The sequence below is a fragment of the Suricata suricatta genome, chromosome 8 (assembly GCF_006229205.1).
Source record: "Suricata suricatta isolate VVHF042 chromosome 8, meerkat_22Aug2017_6uvM2_HiC, whole genome shotgun sequence".
NCBI lineage: Eukaryota > Metazoa > Chordata > Mammalia > Carnivora > Herpestidae > Suricata > Suricata suricatta.
This window is the reverse complement of record NC_043707.1, coordinates 24,465,089-24,485,152: the sequence shown is the minus strand read 5'-3', so window position 1 is coordinate 24,485,152 and position 20,064 is coordinate 24,465,089. Positions and strand designations below refer to the sequence as shown.

General features: G+C 45.6%; 1 protein-coding gene across 1 annotated transcript in view; it reads left to right on the top strand.

Moving 5' to 3' along the window:
• The window catches only part of GALNT17 (polypeptide N-acetylgalactosaminyltransferase 17), a 430,076-nt gene that overhangs the window by 308,253 nt on the left and 101,759 nt on the right, over positions 1-20,064 (top strand). Inside the window, exon 6 of the mRNA XM_029948842.1 lies at positions 18,565-18,682. Within this exon, the coding sequence (XP_029804702.1) occupies positions 18,565-18,682 (118 nt within the window). The remainder of the gene's footprint in view (positions 1-18,564; positions 18,683-20,064) is intronic.

Below are 20,064 nucleotides of genomic sequence, written 5' to 3'. Positions count from 1 at the left end.
AGGCCCAATAGGGGATGGGGAAATGCCAAACTTCTGGGAGAATTTTGGAGGAAAAAGAATCCCATCCTGTCTCATGAGTTTTCTGGTAGAACAGAGAAAGAGGTGTAGAGGAAAAACTTGGTAGATTCTCCACAGAAGCATCTAGAAAAGAACATGTGACTCTTTTAGCTATATACTCACCCTGCTCACTTAATGCCATGCTTGAACATAAGGCCATCTCTAGCCTGTCTTTCAGCGCATAAAACCCAACATACTTAAAAACAGAATAAGTAGAATGTGATCTATGCAAAATAACTACTAACTCAAATGAATCCTGCGCTAGATTGAAATTGAGAGCAATGGTTGCTAGTGTTATATTTTTAAATGAAACTCTCCCTACATCGTTCAGGATGTTTTAAATGATGTTTTAATAGCTCCATATATTTTATCATGGGCATATGCCAAAATATATTTAAGTGTATCTCTTTTGGTAGAAATTCAGAAGGTTTTTAGTTATTCTCTATGACAGATAGCGTTTTATTTAAAAATCTTACTCAAAAACTTTTTAAAAAATTATTATTATTTTTTCTTTCCCCATCAGACTGCTTTTAAGATTATATCTCTAGTGTTGTTCTTTTTCCATTGTGATGTGTTCAGGTGTGGATTTATTTATTTATTTATTTATTTATTTATTTATTTATTTTGCTTGAGATTTGTTGAGTTTTTTTAAATTCTATGTGTTGATGTCTCTCCTCAGTCCTGGGATATTCTCAGCCATTACCTCTTCAGATATTGCCTCTGCCCTTTTTCCCTTCTCTTCCAGGATCTCACGAAGCCGTGTCAGGCCTTACTGTATTCTCGATATAACCTACCCTCTTTTATGTATTTTTCATCTTTTTGTCTCTCTGTCCTTTGTTCTAGAAAGTTTCTTCTGACCTATCTTCCACTTTATTAATGCTCTCTTTATTTGTGTCTAATCTGCTATGAAACTATGCACTGAGCTCTTAATTTTAGTTACTTAACTTTCCAGTTCTAGATTTCCTCTTTTTTTTCTTTTTCAAAACTGCTGTTTCACTTTTTATATAGTTTCCCATTTCCTCCTGAATTTTTAAGCTTGCTTAAAACCTTTCTGTTTTCTTTTATTTCTATGGGTTTTATGTTTGACATCTTGACTCTGATGCTTCTGATTATCTTGGATTATGTATTAAAGAGTATGTTTGAAAATTTTGGTATTGAATGAATTTGAAACCTAGGATGATATTACTTGCCTCTAGGCAGAATTTTTTTCACTTTTGTCAGGAGCATAGGCGTACTAGTAACCCTAATCCCTTTAATCAAAATTCAAGAGTTGAAGTCCTCTGGGCTACACAGATGAAATGAAGTAGACTTGTAGCTTATGGGAGGGCAAGTAGATTTCCAGTAGACAGTTACTCTTTGCTTGGCCCTTCATTGTCCTGGCCAAAAAGAGAAGGTAGTTTATCAGGTTGCCTATCACAGTGGGTCCTGAAGTCTAACTTTTAACTCCCTGCTCTTTTGAGGTTGCCATAAATCCAGCCCCTTTTTCTGTATGCATGCATAGCTCTGGACAGAAGCAAACCTAGTGTTGGGATTCTCTCCCTTTATTCCTATCTTGGCCATATCTCAACTCAATAATTTACATTTTGTTCATCTTTAATGGTTTTATTACAATTTAAGTGTTTTAATCCAGTTTTTTTTCACTGTTTTTAGTTGGAAAGTTGTCCAAATCACATAATCCAACATTCTCAGAGGTGGAAATAATTATTATTCTCTAGGATAAATTAATAGACATGGAATTTCTACATGTAAGACATATACACTGTTAAGATTTGTGAGACATTTTGCCAAATTACTTCCCAGAAATGTTGTTTTCCTTATGTGACTCCTTTGTTCTTTTTCTCTCCTAGTTTTCTGTTGGTGTCTTAGAGGCCATTCATTTTTTTCTAAGTACTCCAAATCCTGTAGCAAGTTTTAAATTGTAGTTGCAAGTCAGATGTGGAAAATGTTGACTTTGTTCTTCTGTATTTGAGTCCAACTTGATCCCTAGCCTGCATTTTCACTGATGATGAAAAAGATAACTAATTTTGTTGTCTGAAGGAAACTCAGTTTCTTCCAACTTAAAATTCCGTTTCTCTGAAGTCAGTTGCTCAGTTAAATCCCAATTAAACAGCCTATTCTCTGTAAGCATTGCTCTTTCCCATCAAAGGATCTTCCTCTCCTGCTTCCCCTCTTGAATAACCCCTAGGAGCATGCATGAACTGGCACTGCACAGTGGTGATGGGGAGAGGTGTCTGGGCTGCGGCCTGTCCTCTGTAACCATCCAGTGGTTGACATGTCTCCTACCTCCCTGTCTTCTGAGTTTTATCCTCTATTCTTTGCTGATATCCCTGGTCCTGGTCCTAAACTCCAGGTATCATATCCATACATTCTGTGCCCTCCTTCATTCCCATGAGTCCCTGGATCCAGGCTTTTCCTACTACTCCTCTGGGAAATGAGGGAACATCAGAATTTCCTGCAAGTCAGGAACTAGCCGTGGGCACTAAGAGCACTATTTTAAGTCTTCTGTCTGCCTAAACACCACTCAACCATCTCTGCCCCACTGCCTGGGTATTTTGCAAGACATTCTCCCTCCTTCAGAGTGCTAGGCAGTGTTGGAGAGGAAGAAATTTTCTTTTCCTTTCAACATCCTTCTAGCTGGACTATGAACAAAGCTAACGTGAGACATTAACAGGAGAAAATCAAATCTAGTTTTGTACCTGTGGGGAATCCACAGGGACTTGAAATTCCAAAGACATTGAGGCAGCATGAGGCTTATATGAACTAAGGGGAGGGGTAGGAGGCCTGAGGTTACAAAGGGAAGGAAGATACTAGCAGGAAGGTAGGAGGAGATGTTTGGAAAACCAAAGTTGCCCTATTATGCAGATACATTTTTTTAGGTAAAGAGGAATCTCTGCTAATACCTCTCATCCTGGTAGAGGCTCTCTTTTCCAGTGGAAATTTTGGCAATTGAGGGAGAGGCAAAGTTTTTTTTCCTGAATCTGCTGGGTTTTTATTGATGTTAACTCAAAATCATTATCATACTAAAGTGGCCCATCTTGAGTAGCCTGCTTTTAACCTTAGACAACAAGAAAAGCTTTTGCCTTCCTAGAATCAAATCTATTTGCAAAATTTTTCTTCCCACACCCTGATTCCCAACCCAGTGGTATGACAAACTAAACCCCCCTCAGAGGAGGCCTGCCTCAGGTCTATCTCCCTTTCTCCATTCTCTATAGACTTTGCCCCCAACCCACAAAGAAGTAGCCTCTTTGAGGGATTGGAAAGATTCGATCTGTTCGTGGTTCTCAACCCTGGATGCATGCACTTTTGAATTAAATATGGATGTAGATCAGTTGAATCTGAGGGTCTTGGAGTGAGTCCAAGCTCAGGTGGTTTGTCAGAACTCCCCAAATGATCCTGAAGTGAGCCAGCACTGAGACCCATGGCCATATCACAACCTCCATCTTGTCTTTGCCTGATAATTCAAAGGAGGTCCGAATTTAGAAAACATCTTTCCTCAGTGCATGGCTAATGCACTTGAAATCCTGGCTTCCAGACTGTTTCAGAAGTCAGTTTCAAGAGTCAGCTTTATAGTCACAACTGAAAATTAACACTTCTTTGCTTCTTTTCATCTTAGTTCTGACAGTCTTTACTCATCTCAAAGCTCCGACTGCCTCTGGATGAAATAGTGAATCCAAATAGAAAAGCATACGCATATATTTCAAAATACATGCTTTATTTGACTACTTTCATACAACTGCTTTACTGCTAATCTGACCATAAGCAAACAAGGCCATAAGAAAGCTATTCTCTTCCTTTGACCTCATTTTGGCACTGAAAACAATTGCTCTCATCTTATTATACATAGGTAAATGCTGTGGGCCAATGCTGAAGAGTCTTTTAAGAAACAGATTTGGGGAGCTTGTGGTATTAAAGCAGTGTTTTGAGGAGATGGTTCACCAAGTTTTTCAGTGGAGAAATTCTGGGGGGAGACTTAGGAGCCAAGTGTCTGTACTTCTCTTTTAAAAATCTTTTAGACGCTGCAGATGATTCCAGTAACTCTTTTTGCAGTGACTGCCAGAAAGCCTGTGCTGCATTGTGGCCCACCTTCATTAAGCATGCGTTATGTGCACTCTGCTCACCCTTGGCATCGTCTTATTCCACTCATTTCCCCCTTTGCCTCTGTGTTCCCACTTAGATATTTCTAATCGTATTTTATCCCTCAATGCCTGCATTTATATAGGATGGCCTCAGACCTCCTCAGAAAGATCCTCTACCATGCATAAATCTCAATACTCTTCCTTTATAGGGGAGGAAAAATAATTTTCCTTGTACCCTTCTAAGTTTTTGGCCATAATCCCCCCATTATAAAAAGATTCATAGGAGAAAAACAAACATAAGTTTAATAACACATATGCCTTCTATATACGTGGGAGAGATTGAGCAAAACTGAGTAACTCCCCAAGAGGGCCCAAGCCAGCACCCTAAACACCTCTTCAGCTAAAGACCAAAAAAAGATGGCGCAGAGAAGGGAGGCCTCTCAATGGGGGGTGACCAGGAAAAGCACAGTCAACAAGGGTAAGATTTGTTGTGGTGATTTCAGTGGGTGTCTTCTCTATTGAAAAGAATTTCTAGAGACTTAGAGTCATCCTTCCCCTCCTGGTACAGAGATAGAGACACCCTTACGAATGGAGATATCCCTTATAAATGTGGATTTCTCTTTCCAAAGGGTGGGTTTTCAGAGCTTCTCCTATGTCTGCTGTTTCTTAAAGATAACCAGCTCAAGAGAATCCTTACACCAAAGAAGCATATTCTGGGCCGGAAAATTATGTGCCCTTTCACTTTCTTTATAGAGCAACATGAGTTGCTAGCCCGATGCCACTTTTGAGTGTGCAGCCCAAAGCTTTCATGAGATTTGCTCTCACATCAGCCCTGGTGTCTGGAGAACATGCATCTGTCTTTCAAGTCTTTCTCTCCCCAAGTCCCTTATCTGTCCTTTGCAAAGTTACCTTTTTAGGGGCGCCAGGGCGGCTCAGTTGGTTAAGCCTCCAACTTTGGCTCAGGTCATGATCTCACGGTTCAAGCCCCGCGTCGGGCTCTGTGCTGACAGCTAGCTCAGAGCCTGGAGCCTGTCTTCGGATTCTGTGCCTCCCTCTCTCTTGACCCTTCCCTGCTCATTCTGTCTCTCTGTCTCTCTGTCTCTGTCTCTCTCTCTCTCTCTCTCTCAAAAGTAAATTTAAAAAAGATTTTAAAAATTAAAAAAAAAGTTACCTTTTTGCCAGTCTCCTGAGACCATGTTACTCCATATGAGGCCTATACTCCCTTCCAGGGCCCGTGTTCTAGGACAGAGTTCAGCAAATTTGTTCTCTAAAGGAACCAAATAGTAAATATTTTAGGCTTTATAATCCAAAAGGCAAATTCAAAACTGTTATGTAGGATACCTATAAACAAGAGCAAAGCCCAATTTCCACAAATATTTTATTGATGAAATCTCAAATGTAATAATGATGAGTACAAATGTTTGGAGTTCATGTCTACTAATGAGAATAGTGGAATTTTGGTTGGGGGAGGGGTAACATTTTGCTAGTGTTCTCATCTTCAAATTTATATGTTCATCTATAAACAGCATTCTTAGTCCTCAGGTTGGACAAAAACAGATGATATAGTGTCCTGACCCCTGTTCTAGACCTTTCTTCTTTTTCTCTTCCCCTAACATTCACCCAACCTCTGTTTTATCTCACAAGATAGCTAACCGGACACTTAAATATACCCATACACAAAGCGTTGATGGCCGCTAATGGCTTAATGTGTTACCACTTCTTTAGCAACTCTGTGCCTTTACAAAAACTGTCTTCAAAGGATTATTTGCAAATCAATTTCCCAAAGCCTACAGAAAATGTGATTAGCAAAGAGCGAAAGTGTTACGCTGAGAAGATTACTTGTAGGAAACGTCTTACTGGAGAGTTTTGATGTGGTCTTTGTTTTAATAAAACAAGCCGAGGCAGAATCAGCCAGCCAAGGAAATGCTTTCGGAACTGGCAACTTCAATCCCCACTGGCATTTTCTGCATCTGTGAAAAATCACACTCCAGAGAGATGAACATTTCCTTTATCCTCCACGAGGAAGGGCTCTTTATACCCAGACAGTTCACTTCCCAATCTGGAAGCAGTTGTTGTTTCAGTGTGAATTATCTCTTCAGCAACAAAAGGGAAAGTGCTACCTCCATTTAACAGACGAATCACTGGCCTTTGGGTCCTATTTTCTTGTGAGATATTTGTGTGCTGGATACAGCATTTGATTTTTTAAAAGGCAGCATCACTTACCCTTTTGGTATTTATATGTATAGCAGAGGCAAATGGAAATCTGAGTATTAAATTACTGTACTGTGCCAGTTGAGAATTCTATGCAAGCCAGCCAACTCCTTCCCCCAAATTGTATTTTTAGTGTGCAGCAGCTGCAAGTTCCCAGAAATCTTCAGAGCGGGACCACTTCTTCCACCCAGTGCACGGGCTTTTAGCTGCTACCTGTTTTGGGTGACCTTGTTTGGGAGACAGCCAGGATGCCTAGGAGGGCCCCACCAGGTTGCTCCAAGCTCTGCACTTAACTTGCACATGTCTGCCCTTGACCAGTTCACCTAGCTTCTAACCTCAGATTCCTCGGCCAGAAAATGGGATGAATAGCACCTACCAAGGTGAGCTGCTTTGAGGGTAGGGGTAAATAGGAATCGTCCTAAGGCAGCACCGATACATCCTTTTTTTTTTTTTTTTTCAGTACAGGGCGTTGTCCTCTCCCATCCCTGCTCTGTCTTTTGGTCACTTGAGCACATCAATCTCTGTGCCGTAGGGTAGCTGGAGAAGGGTGACATCCACGTGAGACCCCCTTTTCTGTGTATTAGGAAATGATGTCAAAGTACTCATCACATATGTTATTGTAACAAATGCACTGAAACAAGCACATTTTGATTAACCAAGCTACCTAGTGCTGAAGACGCTGACAATCCCAACAAAATACCCAGTGCTGGTCATACCCTGAGAACAAGATTTGCAGAAATTCTTTAAGGGACAACCCCACGGACAGAGTAGAGTTTTATAGGCTTTTCCTCCAAATGGGGTCTTGGTATTAGAAGGTGCTCAGCAAACAGACCTGGACATTAGCTAAAGCAGAGCTGGGACCGATGCAAATGGCAGGTGTTTGAGCATGAGGACGGAGGAAGGCAGCAAGTCCCGGTGAGGCAGGCCAGCTGGAATCATGAAAAGAGAAAACAGGGTGAGCTCTGGATCTCTGACTCATGAACTGTGAATTTGGAGACATGGCCATGGCCACTAACGACAGGGGCCAGGGGGCAGCTGGGACCTATGAGAGCAGCATGGCTTAAAAGACAGGCTAGGGCATATCTTAGCACCCTCCGCGGTGACCAAGACAGCAAGCCACACAGTGACAAGCATGCGCCCTGGTAGGAGTAATCACTGCGAATCAGGAGCGTTGAGGTTCAGAAGAAAGAAACAGCACATCACCTCGTCCAACAGGCCACAGAGCAGCAGAGTCTCTGTCTTCTAGCACCTTCTTTCCACTCTACCACTGGAGCCTGATCTTCCCACTCCAATGTCTTCGCTCACTAATGATAACAAAGGTGCCATGACTTCGACCACAAAACATCTTTACTAAGAAACAACAACCAGAAAATCGTGTTTGCTTGCTCACTAGGACACTGTTACGTGTGCTTTTATCTCCTCGAGTCCTCAGGACTTAGCCTAACAAAGGTGTCCTCCATTGCCTTATAGTGCTTGCTGACCAGGTGAATGAATGAGTGAGTGCACACACATGATCCCTCCTCAGACCCTTTCTCTACAATTAATGATAAAGCATTTGGAATAGAGAATCTGCATTCCAAGATGGTTCCCGGCACTGGGAACAATGGAAGTAGGATTGCACGCACCTTTTCTTGGACTCTCCGTGGACAGGCACAGACTTGGCCTCAATTGTGGAGTTGAGGGAAGATGACCTCAGGACAGGCTGGACACTGCAGGCTGGACAGGCATTTCTCTTGGGGCCACTATGTCTGCCCCACTCTGTTCCTTAGGGTGTTTTCACACACCTGCCCCAGTACTTATCCCAATGTCCCGCCTCTGTGCTATGCTGTACCAGACTTTCTTATTTCCCTTTCCTCCCGGCAGCCTCCTTTGCCTGGCTCCCTGTAGACCTGAACTGTTTCTTAAAGCGACACCATTTGCCAGGACCCTGCATCACCAGCTCTACCCCACCCTTACCCTACTCCCTCTCCCTTTTTTATAGATACGTTTACATATCTCCTCAGATTCTTACCACAATCCTATTAGGTCATCAGGGAAGTTTCATGCCCAGTTTGTAGGTAAAGAAACTGAGTCACCAATGGTTGGATGACTGCCCAGCAGGATGTTTAACGTACTCTTCCTGAGCCCTGAGGTCATGTATTTCCACCCCTTCTAGAAGGACCATGGTGCTCACCATGGTACAACCATTTATCCCAGATTGAAAATACGGGGTTTGGGCTAAAACTTGAAATATTTGGGGAACTTGGGGCAACTGGTGGCTCAGTCAGTTATGCATCTGATTCTTGATTTTGGCTCAGGTCATAGTCTCATGGTTCATGAGTTTGAGCCCCGAGTTGGGGCTCTGGGCTGGGCATGGAGCCTTACTTAAGATTTCTCTCTCTCTCTCTCTCTCTCTGTCTCCCCCCCCTCCGGCCCTCCTCTGCTCACACTCCAAACACACACACGCACACACACACACACACACACACACACACACACACACACATTTTTGAGACCTTACTTTTAGTGCGCTTAATCTGTCCTCATGAACAGAAAGAATGGAGACGGAACCACCGCCCCAGTCTCCCACCTTCTGTTCTAACAGCGACTGAAAATTTGGGTTGATATTATAATGTAGCATGACAATCAAAGAAAGCTTAAGGATTGTTACCATCAGCTCTGTAGTTATTAGTCTGGTAAAATACACATCAAATTTACCATTTTAACCATGTTAAGTGTACAATTCAGTGTCAGAAAGCACTTTCACAGTGCTGTGTAACAGTCCCCACTCTTTCTTTCCAGAACAATTTCATCACCCCAAATGGAAACCCTATACCCATTAAGCAGTAACTCCCTGTTATCCCTTCCTCACTGTCCCTGACAACCACTAAAACCACTAAGCTGCTTTCTAGTTCTGTGGTTTTGCCTGTTCTGGATATTTCAAATAAATGGAATCATATAATCTATGACCCATTGCATCTGGCTTTTGTCCCTCAGCATGATGTTTTTGAGGGTCACCCATGTGACAGTATGTATTAGTTCTTTATTCCTTTTTATGGCTGAATAGTACTCCACCGCATAGATATACTACAGTTCGCTTATCCACTCATCTATTGACAGACGTTGGGTTGTTTCAACCTTTAGCCTATTGTGAATAATGTTGCTATGAACATGCATGTACAGGTTGGTATAACTGGATCAGAGAAGTCAAGGAGAGGAGGTCAGAGAAGCCCCAGGAACACAGAATGTATAGATGGAGCCTAGTGGGCTATTGTGAGACCCTGGCTTTTGCTCCAAAGGAAGTGGGGGATCATTGGAGGGTTTGCATCAGAGGCATAGCTTGATCTGGTTTCTATTTCAGTAGATCATTCTAGATGCTCTGTTGAGAGGTTACTAAAGGAAGCAGAGGCCCATTGGGAGGCCATTTTGGTAACCGAGGCAATATGATGATGGCTTACCCTAGATTGTGGTGGTGAAGGAGGAAAGAGGTCATCAGATCCCAGATGTGTCTTGAAGGTAGAGCCTAAGGAATTTCTGACAGCCTGGCACCAAGGCCAACACCAAAGTTTTTACCTCAATATTTGGAAGAATGGAGTTGACATTACCTAAGATAAGACAGACTGGATGTGAGGCAGATTTGAGCAGGAAGAAGGCAAAAAATCCCAGTTCAGCCATGTTTGAGAGGTCTCTTGGACACAGTGGAGATGTTGAATAGGCAGTTGGATCTGCCAGTCTGGATTCTAGAGGAAGGATTCAGACTGGAGTGTGAATTTGGAAGCTCTTCATACATAAATGCTGTTGAAAGCCACAAGAGCAAATGAGACCATTAAGGAGTGAGTATAGATGGAGAAGAGAGATCCCAGGACCTTGCCTGAAGTCCTCCAACCTTGAACAGCAGAGGGAAAAGGAAAAGTCAGCAGACATTGACAGGAGCATCCAGGAAGACAGCTAGGCATGAGCGGTGCCCTGGATGCCCAGTGGAGATCCGCTTCCAAGAAAAGGGAATCAGCCACTGTGTTGGATGCCCCTGGGAAGGCACACGTGATGAGGACTGAGCATTGGGCATTGGACACTGCGTTTAAGATGAGTCGTCTCTGACCTTGACAAACGCACATGCAATGGAGGTGAAAGCCTGATTGCTGATTGAGTGGGTCTAGGAGAGAACTGGAGAGAGGAACTAGAGGCACGGGTACAGACAGTGCTTTAAAGGAGGTTTGCTGTAAGGGGGACTGTAAAATGAGGAGTGGGGGGCTGTAAGGGAAGCGGTGCAAAGAGGAGCTATAGGCTATGTTGGCTGCTATGACCCAGCCCAGGACTGGGATGGGCCAGTAATGTACAGTATCATTCTAGGATGTACCTAGAGTTTTTTTTTTTTCAGGCACGATGAGGACAAAGGATCCAAGAGGTCAATGCCATCAGAAAGCTAGTCCGTTACTCACGGTTCCTAAGAGGAGGCATGCTAGGCACGCAGAGCCATTTGAGGAAGCACCGAGTCAGTCAGGAGGCAGAAGAAGTGAGGGGAAAGCATGGGCAGGTGTCTTTACTGTGATTTTCTCAAGAAGGAATGGGCAAGGCAGGGTAAGCTGCTGCTCAGGTTTAGGATTAGCTGGCCGGAAGTCTCAGCTGTCTCCAGTCATCTGGTTCCTGGCCCCCAGGATGATCAGGGCAGAGAGATATTGCCCCCTGGAGTATAAGAGCCAGATAATGGCTGGAAGTGTAGGCTCTGGGTTGGCTAGTTTGCATAGGAAAGGCATGTTCCCTATCCGTCTCCGCTGCCTCTAAGAATTGCCTGCCCTGGGAGGGGCGGTCCCTCCCCAGTCGGGAAGGCCCAAGATGCCATTTAATACAGGCACATTGAGGGGAGGGGGATTACTGGAGTGAGGCCCTGAGTGACAAGGGAGAACAGTTGGGGGGTTGGCCTCAGCTAAAAGCATGGGGTCAGTTGAGCTTAGAGTTCAGTGAGAGCAAAAGGAAGGAAAGAGGGTGACAGTTCACTAAGTGAGTAGAAGTGGGAGGCTGGGACTTTCTTTATTGTTTGCCGCCTTTCTAGGGAAATAGGAAGCAGGGTCATCAGGGGAGAGTGAGGAAGAAGGTGTTAGAGGCTTGAGGAGGGAGGCCGAGGTGTGGCTGAGTCTTCAAGGACAGCGAGAGAGGAGTAGCTTGGGTCCTGCAGCAGGATCAAAGGGCAGCACTGAGACCCACTGGAGGCTCCCAGACCTGAATTTAAAGCAAGATCAGCTGGTGTGTGTTACCGGGGTGGCCTGGGCAGAACATGGTGCTCATGGGCATTAGGGTTTTGCCAGCTGAGAAAAGCAAAGGGACGCAGGGTGGGGTACCAGGGCACTGTTACAACAGCTGATGTGGCTTTAGGCTGGATAGGATGGGGGTCCACAGGGCCAATGGCCCAGAGGCCCAAGTGGGACAGAAAGATGGGTGGGAGGGGCGCTTGGGTGGTTCAGGCAGGTAAGCACCCCATTCTTGATTTCAGCTCAGGTCATGATCCCAGAGTGGCGAGATCGAGACCCACTGTGGGCTCTGCACTGAGCACAGAGCCTGATTAAGATTCTCTCCTTCCCTCTTCCTCTGCCCCTCCCCTGTCCATGCTTATGCTGTCTTTCTCTCTCTCTCTAAAAGAAGGAAGGGAGGAAGGAAGGCAGGCAGGCAGGCAGGCAGGAAGGAAGGAAAGAGAAAGAAAGAAAAAGAAAGAAAGAAAGAAAGAAAGAAAGAAAGAAAGAAAGAAAGAAAGAAAGAAAGAAAGAAAGAAAGAAAGAAAGAAAGAAAAAGAAAGAAAGAGAAAGAAAGAAAGAAAGAAAGAAAGAAAGAAAGAAAGAAAAAGAAAGAAAGAAAGAAAGAGAAAGAAAGAAAGAAAGAGAGAGAGAAAGAGAGAAAGAAAAGAAAAAAGAAACAGAAAGAATGAAAGGAAGAAAGATGGGTGGGTCCACAGTGCTTGAGGAACTGAGCTGGAAAGATGGGAGATGGTAATTGAAACTGAGTGCTCCTGGTCAGAAAGTAATGATTTTGGGGGCATCTGGGTGAATCAGTTGGTTAAGTGTCCAACTTTGGCTCAGGTCATGATCTTACGGTTTGTGAGTTCAAGCCCCGTGTCGGGCTCTGTGCTGACAGCTCAGAGCCTGGAGCCTGCTTCGGATTCTGTGTTTCCCTCTCTCTCTGCCCCACCCTTGCCCTCTCTCTCTCTCTCTCTCTCTCTCTCTCTCTCTCTCTCTCTCATAAATAAATAAATATATTTAAAAGAAAACCTTTTTAAATAAAAAAAGAAAGTAATGATTTAGTTTTCTTATTCTTGTCGAGGTATATTTCCTATATGGTAGGCATTAGATTTTTTTGACATAAATTAATTTCTTTTTTAGAAAGAAAGAAATGTGGGGCACCTGGGTGGCTCAGTTGGTTAAGCCTCTGACTTCGGCTCAGGTCAGATCTCACATTCGTGGGTTCGAGCCCCGCGTCAGGCTCTGTGCAGACAGCTAGCTCAGAGCCTGGAGCCTGCTTCAGATTCTGTGTCTCCCTCTCTCTCTGCTCCTCCCCCTCTCATGCTCTGTCTCTCTCTGTATCCAAAATAAATAAAAACATTAAAAATTTTAAAAAAGAAAGAAATGTGCTTGGAAGGGTGGGTAGGATTTGGATGGATGGAGGTGGTCCCAGGGAGGGCATTTCAGAAGAAGGGACACACGGTCTCAACAACCAATAGCCCAGAGTAGCCAGGCCATGGCATCTGTGAGGCATGTGGCTGGGAAGGTGCGGAGGAGGACTGGGAAGGACGTGCCCATCCTTAACTGAGGAGAGAATAGGGAGCCGATGAAGGGGTGTGAGGGGGAAATACCTACAACCCAAGAGGACCCGTGGCACTTAGGAGCAGGGGAAGTGTGGACGCCAAGGAGCTTCACATTTGGCGACCATTCTCCCTTCCACCTCCCTCTCAGCTGGAACGGTTGTGTGTGTTGCATATATTCTGCGCACCAGCAACAATGAAAGTGATTATTTTTAATTTCTGTTCTTCTCCTCTGTAATAGAGCTATTAGACTTTGGCAGATCCCTTAATATGATTATCATTTTTGAACGGTTTTGAATGGAAATGTTTGCACCAAGGGCGGTAATCACAGTTGAGTCTGAAGAACAAAGCCGTAGGCTTCACATTCCAGGATGCCGTTGGCCCCGAAGTGCCGTCGGCTGTGGCTGGCTCGGCCTGGCAGGTGGTGAGGAAACCAGAGGGGAAATAGAGGCACAGTTTGCCTCTTGGTTCTCAGTGGGAGGCCGGTCGGGCTAAGCCCGCCTGCGCAGTGCCAGCTCCCAGGTAAGGCTGGGAGGACTTTGCTCGTGCAGACCTGCTTCTCCCTGTGCTGAGACAGCACTGCTCATCATCGCCCAGCCGGGTAGTTCCAGAATTAAATTTTTTTCCTTAATACTTATTTATTTTTGAGAGTGGAGGAGGGGCAGAGAGAGAGGGAGACACAGAATCTGAAGCAGGCTCCAGGCTCTGAGCTAGCTCTCAGCACAGAGCCCAACGTGGGGCTCGAACCCACTGACTGTGAGATCATGACCTGAGCTGAAGCCAGGCACTTAACCAGTCGAGCCACCCAGGTGCCCTGGGTAGTTCCAGAATTCAAACCAGTTGTCCCACTGGCCTCACCAGCAATGGTGGCCAGCCTGGCTGGGGGTGGGGATACCCAGGTCGATTTGGCCACCTGCTAGGAGCCTTGTGCTGTCCCCAGCACTAACGTCTTTGCTTCGAAGAGGCCACCTTCAGGGCAGAATGGGGGGTCTCCAGGTTGGTTCTAGCCTCTTTTGTCCGCTGTTCCCATCAGGTGCCACCTCCCTACAGAGCCAGGGCATGGAACGGTGAGCTCCCTCTTCCTGACACAGCAGCTGGGTTTTTACTGTGACCTTTTGGGGACCTTCGCACATGCTGCCACCAACAATAACGGTCATGTATTTAGTCCATGTCTCCATCTTCTTAGGGCCAGCTCCCTGCCTTTCACCTTCAGCTTCTGCTGGCCATCCACTTGCTTTGCTGTGGCCTTCTGTGGGCCCCAGCACCAGCCTGGCCTGGTTTCAGCGAGGAGACCCTGGGGGACCTCTCTGTTATGTCGTAAGGGGTCCTAGGGCTTCCAGTAGAGAACCAAGCTTGAATGTGCCACGCAGAGCGGTGACCAGCAGATCAGGGCCCCTGTGAACTCCCTCCTTGCTGCCACACGTGAAAAATCTAATCCTGATAAAGTCAGTTACACTAAAATATCACGCTCCCTGACAGGAAAAAACGTTTCCCAAAAAGCAGTCGAGAGAGGGATCTAGAAGGAACGAGTGGCCTGTCTACCTTCCGAGACAGTGGAAATTTCATGCTTTGAAGCCCTCCCTCCCCTCCTTCCTCCATGTCTCTTCCTCCTTCTCTCTGTCTTCTCCGCTCTGCACCCTTCCTCTCCAGCCGTAACTCCAGCATACTCCCCTGCTGTCCTCGGGTTCCGGTCCAGTTGAGCCAGCCTGTCCCTGAGACGTCACGGAGCCCTTCCCCAACAGGGGCAGCTCAGCTCTGTTACAGTCACTCATTTATTCAACGGTAGACAGTGGGCATCTGCTCCGTGCCAGGAAGGCAGTAGGTCCTGGGAACAAGTTAGAGGGATACTCTCATGGCTCTGGGGGAGATGACTCCACAGGCCGGCTCTGCTGGTACCAACACAAGTTCCTAAGTCCCTTCTCCATAAACCTGGTTCCCTGATTCTGGGCCGCACTTGGGAATCTGCATTTTCTTTCTTCCTTTTTTTAAAAATTTATTTATTTTTGCAAGAGAGAGAGAGTGTGTGTGTAAGGGCAGCAGGGACAGAGAGAGAGGGTGACAGTCTCTCTGAAAGTGGGCTCCGTGCTAATAGCAGAGAGTCTGACTCGAGGCTTGAACTTGTGAATTGTGAGGTTGTGACCTGAGCCTGAGTCAGACGCTCAACCAACTGAGGCACCCAGGCACCCTGGGAATCTGCATTTTCTAAAAAGCCATGCTGGCGATACTGGTGCATGTGGGCCCTGGGCCAATCTCAGAGAAACATTCTCCCACGGGGCTGTGCCCCAAGCCACCCCTTCTAGAGCGTTTGTTGACCAACTGTGCCGTCTGATGGCAGCTGCCTTGCTTGCCCTCAAGGGATTAGAAAGTACAGCATCTTAGAGCAGGATTTCACTAAGCAGGGATGTGAAGGTGGGGAATTGGACGATGCTAAGCAGAGGTTTTGGGGAGACCGTTCCAGCTTACCAAAATTCCTTGATGCACTCGGCACTTGTTCTCAAGAAAATTGAGATGGTCCTGGCACTGCCTCATGTCCCCCCCTTTCTATAGACTCCTGCACTTGGCTGCACTTCCCATGTCCAAGTTGCTGGCATTTCTCCGTTACTAGGTGGACCCTGGCTTTCAGCTCTCCCACAATGACTGTTCTCTGCAGTCTGCCTCTTCTGGCTGGGTGGTACCATGTCCTCCCCTCTCCCTGATTCTGGCCATGTGATAACATGTCCTCAGTAAGTAGGAGGAGACAGCATCTGTTAGCATTGCTGTTTCGTTGCAAAGAACAGAAACCTAGTTAACACGGTTTGAGTCAAGGAGATTGAACACTAAGATGCAGGGGCTCTCACATGACCCAGGGGCAGAGAGCAGAGCCGGGCCTGATGGCTGTTGGGAGGCCAAGGTCAAGAAGCAGTCCCTTCCTTGCCAGAGCCTCACACCTCCACCGTGCCTCTGTGTCCTTCTCTGTACAATCGTGTGCTTACATGGGGGCCGCTGCAGCTGCCCCAAAATGGCATGTTGAGTCCTACAGATGAATGAAACCATGGGGTTCTAGCTTCCAACAGCCGCCTGATTCCAAGTTTCAGGAAAACCATGATTCAGTTGACCCAGTTTGGGTTTGGCACTCATTCCTGGTTCAGGGAACTGAGGCCAAGGAGGGTGGGCTCACATAGTGCTTTTCCATGCCGGGGGTCAGCTGCCTGTCCCTGAGGGGTGCAGTGCAGGGAGGAAATGAGCAAGTGAAGTGGTTCTTTTCCCTGGTGTGGTGGGTGTGGCAGAGTGACATCAGTAGAGCATGGCATCTCATGTACAGAGGTGCAATTGGTATATGGTTTCTGGAAAAAAGATGACAAATGGGCCTCACAATGAGAGGGCAAGGGAACAGTATTCAGGGGGCCCTCCTGTATGTGCACTGCTTCTCTTCTCACAGCAATACTCCATGGGGACTTATCCGGGATCCAGAGCACTCCATTAACATCACATAAATATGATTTTCGGTGGGGTGGTGTCAACGTTCACACTAGTCTGATCAACTCCGAGCACTGACTTTTCCAGTGTTCCCATCTGCTGCCCTACCACATGGGTACCAAGAAGTGTTCCATAGAGTCAGAGAACTGGACATTAAGGTGGGCATCAAGTTCAAAATCAGGAGCCATTGAAGATCTAACATTGAACTTTATGGTTCAGCTCAAGAGAATTCCTTCAAATTAATACTTCCTGGTGGCCCCTGTGGGGTTTCACCTGCCTTCCTGTCTCTTTTCCTCAGGAAAGCATCTTAACAGCATTCCTGGCCTTTGGCAAAAAGACTTTTCTGGAGAGTACAGTGGAGCAGAAGGAGTTTGAAGTTGGATGGGTCCTGAGCCCTACCCTGGGACTCAGGTCACCAAATCTCCACGGGCCTCCGCTCTTCCATGGAGATGGTCCTCCCTCCCTCCCAGGGCTGTGGAAATTTGTAAATGAAATAGTGCCTCCAAAGGGCTTTGCCCTTGTGCCTGAGACTCCATAATTGCTTAATAAATGGCTGTAATGAAAATAATAACATTAATCCTATTATGTAGTAAAATTATCATATAACAATTAATATTAATTTGTTATTATTATTAGAGTTTCTTGAACACCTGCTACAGCATTGGTTAGAGGCCTTAGACATGGTCTGTGGGAGAAACTATTTGCTGAATGAATTTATTATCAGGGCACCTATAAAGTCTGGAAGCAGAGGCGAAAGGGCATGGCCCAGGATTGGTTCATATGACCCCACAGTACACGAGGTAATACTGTCTAATACCAAACAATATGTAATGTATGTCAGCATGCCGTCTATCCATAGAAAGTATGGTTCCCCTTTATGGGGATTGCATTGAGCATTTCCATCAATTCCGCACATGCATCCTTGGTATTTTGCTTCAGGTGGTGTTTCTCTCTGATTTTCAGTGAGCCAACGTGTGCCTTTGACCTACCCTAGAAGACGTAATTAAGAGGATTCATATATACAAAAATAAAGAATGAATCTTTTTTTCCGGACTTTATGGTCACAGGCCACCCTGCTGATATTTTCCATCTTTCTGCTGGGCATCGCCTTCTCAGCAGGCTGAGGGGTCTATCTGTGAGGACTTGTTTCTGGGATGAGTCTTTTCTTATTCCTCACCTCTAAGCTTCTTCGCAACTGCCCAGGGATGCGCGCCCTATCACACGGCTGTTACTAGACATACCGTGATAGCCGTTCCCATGTTTGCAGATGCCACGCGTCATGGGAGACCATCCTGGGCAAGCCACCCAGAAGCTGGGTTGTCACTCGAGGGTTTGGGTCTCCAAGTGTGTCTGAAGTTCAAATAGAGCTTTATGGAAAGAGGGGTGTGGGAATCAAGGGGTTCAGGGAAGCTACTTGATTTGCCAGAGTGAAATCCAGCACTTCTTGTGATGGCTTCTGATATTGTCACTTGGATGGCTCAGCTCCCCTCTTCTTCTTCTTAAGTACCATACAACACCGGGTAAGGCATACAGTGTGTTGACTTGATACATTTATATATTGCAGTATGATTAACATCATAGCAATAGCCATCCCCTCTGTCACATCACACAATTATCATTTCACTTTGTGGTGAACACATGGAAGATCTAATCTCTTAGCATCTTTGAAGTATATGGCACAGTATTCTTGACCATGATCACAATGCAGTGTATTGGATCTCCAGAACGTATTCATCTTCGAACTGCAAGTTTAGACCCTTTGACCAGCATGCCCCCCACCCCCCACCCCCAGCCCCTGGAAACTACCATTCTCCTCTCAATTCCTCTGAGTTCACTTTAAGTGACAACCTATGGTATTTGTCTCTCTCTGTCTGACTCCTCTTGCTTACCGCGATGCCCTCAAGGTCCACCAGTGTTTGTTGCAAATGGTGGGATTTCCCTCTTTCTCATGGCTGAATAATCTGTCAGCTGACTGTGACTTCTTTCTCTCTCCCACAGGACACCAGCCATGATTGGCTGCTCCTTCGTGGTCAACAGGAAGTTCTTTGGTGAAATCGGTCTCCTTGACCCTGGCATGGATGTGTATGGAGGAGAAAACATTGAACTCGGAATCAAGGTTTGTGCGTGGCATCCTTTATTCCTGGTTTATTTGTGTTTGTGAGCACAGCTGCTAGTCATCCTTCATGTGTATCTAAAGCTCCTCTAGCTGGTAATCATTCTAGATGGGAGATCATTCACCCATCCCCTGCTCCTGAGGCTGTGCCAGGAAGGACATGGGGAACCTGGGCTTTCCCTTCTCCAAAGGTTAAACAGGGTTATTTCATGCCTTGGTGACCCAGTTTGGACATTCGCCACAGAGTTTGGTTCCCACATCATCCAGTTTTGATTCTTTCCTTAAATGTTTCTTAAAATTCAGTTGCTTCCTTAGTTAGTATTCTATTGTATACATGTCGACGATTCGTGTACCTCATGAAATCATAAAATGCCAGAAAAGAGAAGGACCAAGTTCTGTGAAAGGTAATGACAGAACATTACCCAGATCAGCTTGACTAATAAGATAGTGTGGATGCAGCTGATCCTCAAACAACATGGGTTTGAACTGCACGGTTCACTTATATGCAGACTTTCTTCGATAAATACAGTACCGTATTGTGCATGTATTTTCTCTGTCTTGTGAGTTTCTTAATTGTGTTTTCTCCTCTGGCTTCCTTTGTTGTAAGAATACAGTATATAGTACACATAACATGCAAAATATGTGTTAATCGGATGTGTATATTATTGGTAAGGCTTCCTTTCAACAGTCGGCTATGAGTAGTTACATTTCTGGAATGTCACAAGTTATACATGGATTTTCAATTGCATACAGGTGGTCAGTGCTCTGAACTCCTGGGTTGTTCAAGGGTCAGTTCTGTGTTTTGCTCCAGATTTTGTTTGAAAAATAGATTCCAGGGTAGAAAAAATAAAAGTTGAACACACTGATGCAATGCACTTCAACCTCTTTGTTTTAGAGTTAAGATAATTGAACCCCAGCCAGGGCTTTGGGTTGGGCAGCTCTTTGAGGACCCAGGAACCCCTTGAACTGGTATGTCTTTCTCCATACCACAGAGAGCCGGTGTTAAGGGCCCCCCCCCCCCGCCGTCTGGGGCCCCTGTGTCCACTGCCCTTTGTCCTGAACCTTTTCATGCCTGAGCCCCTGGGAATTGGGCTCATTGGGAACAGCTCAGGACACCAGTGGAAGTTTTAAAATTTATTGCATTTCTTTTGCTTTCCTCTACTGCATCCCCGTTTTGTCCTACCCAGTCCGGGTCTCCTACCCTACTCAAAGCCTGCTCTCTATTTCACTCTTTTATCCCTCACTGCTCAGTACCTTCTGTTAGCCCCTCATCTGTACTGGAACCCCCCTTTGTGGGATGAAAGGCGTCATGCCCTCATGATATAATGACCATCTGGGATACATGAATGAAAGGGGATGGTGAGAACCCTCCCTGGATCCTAAAA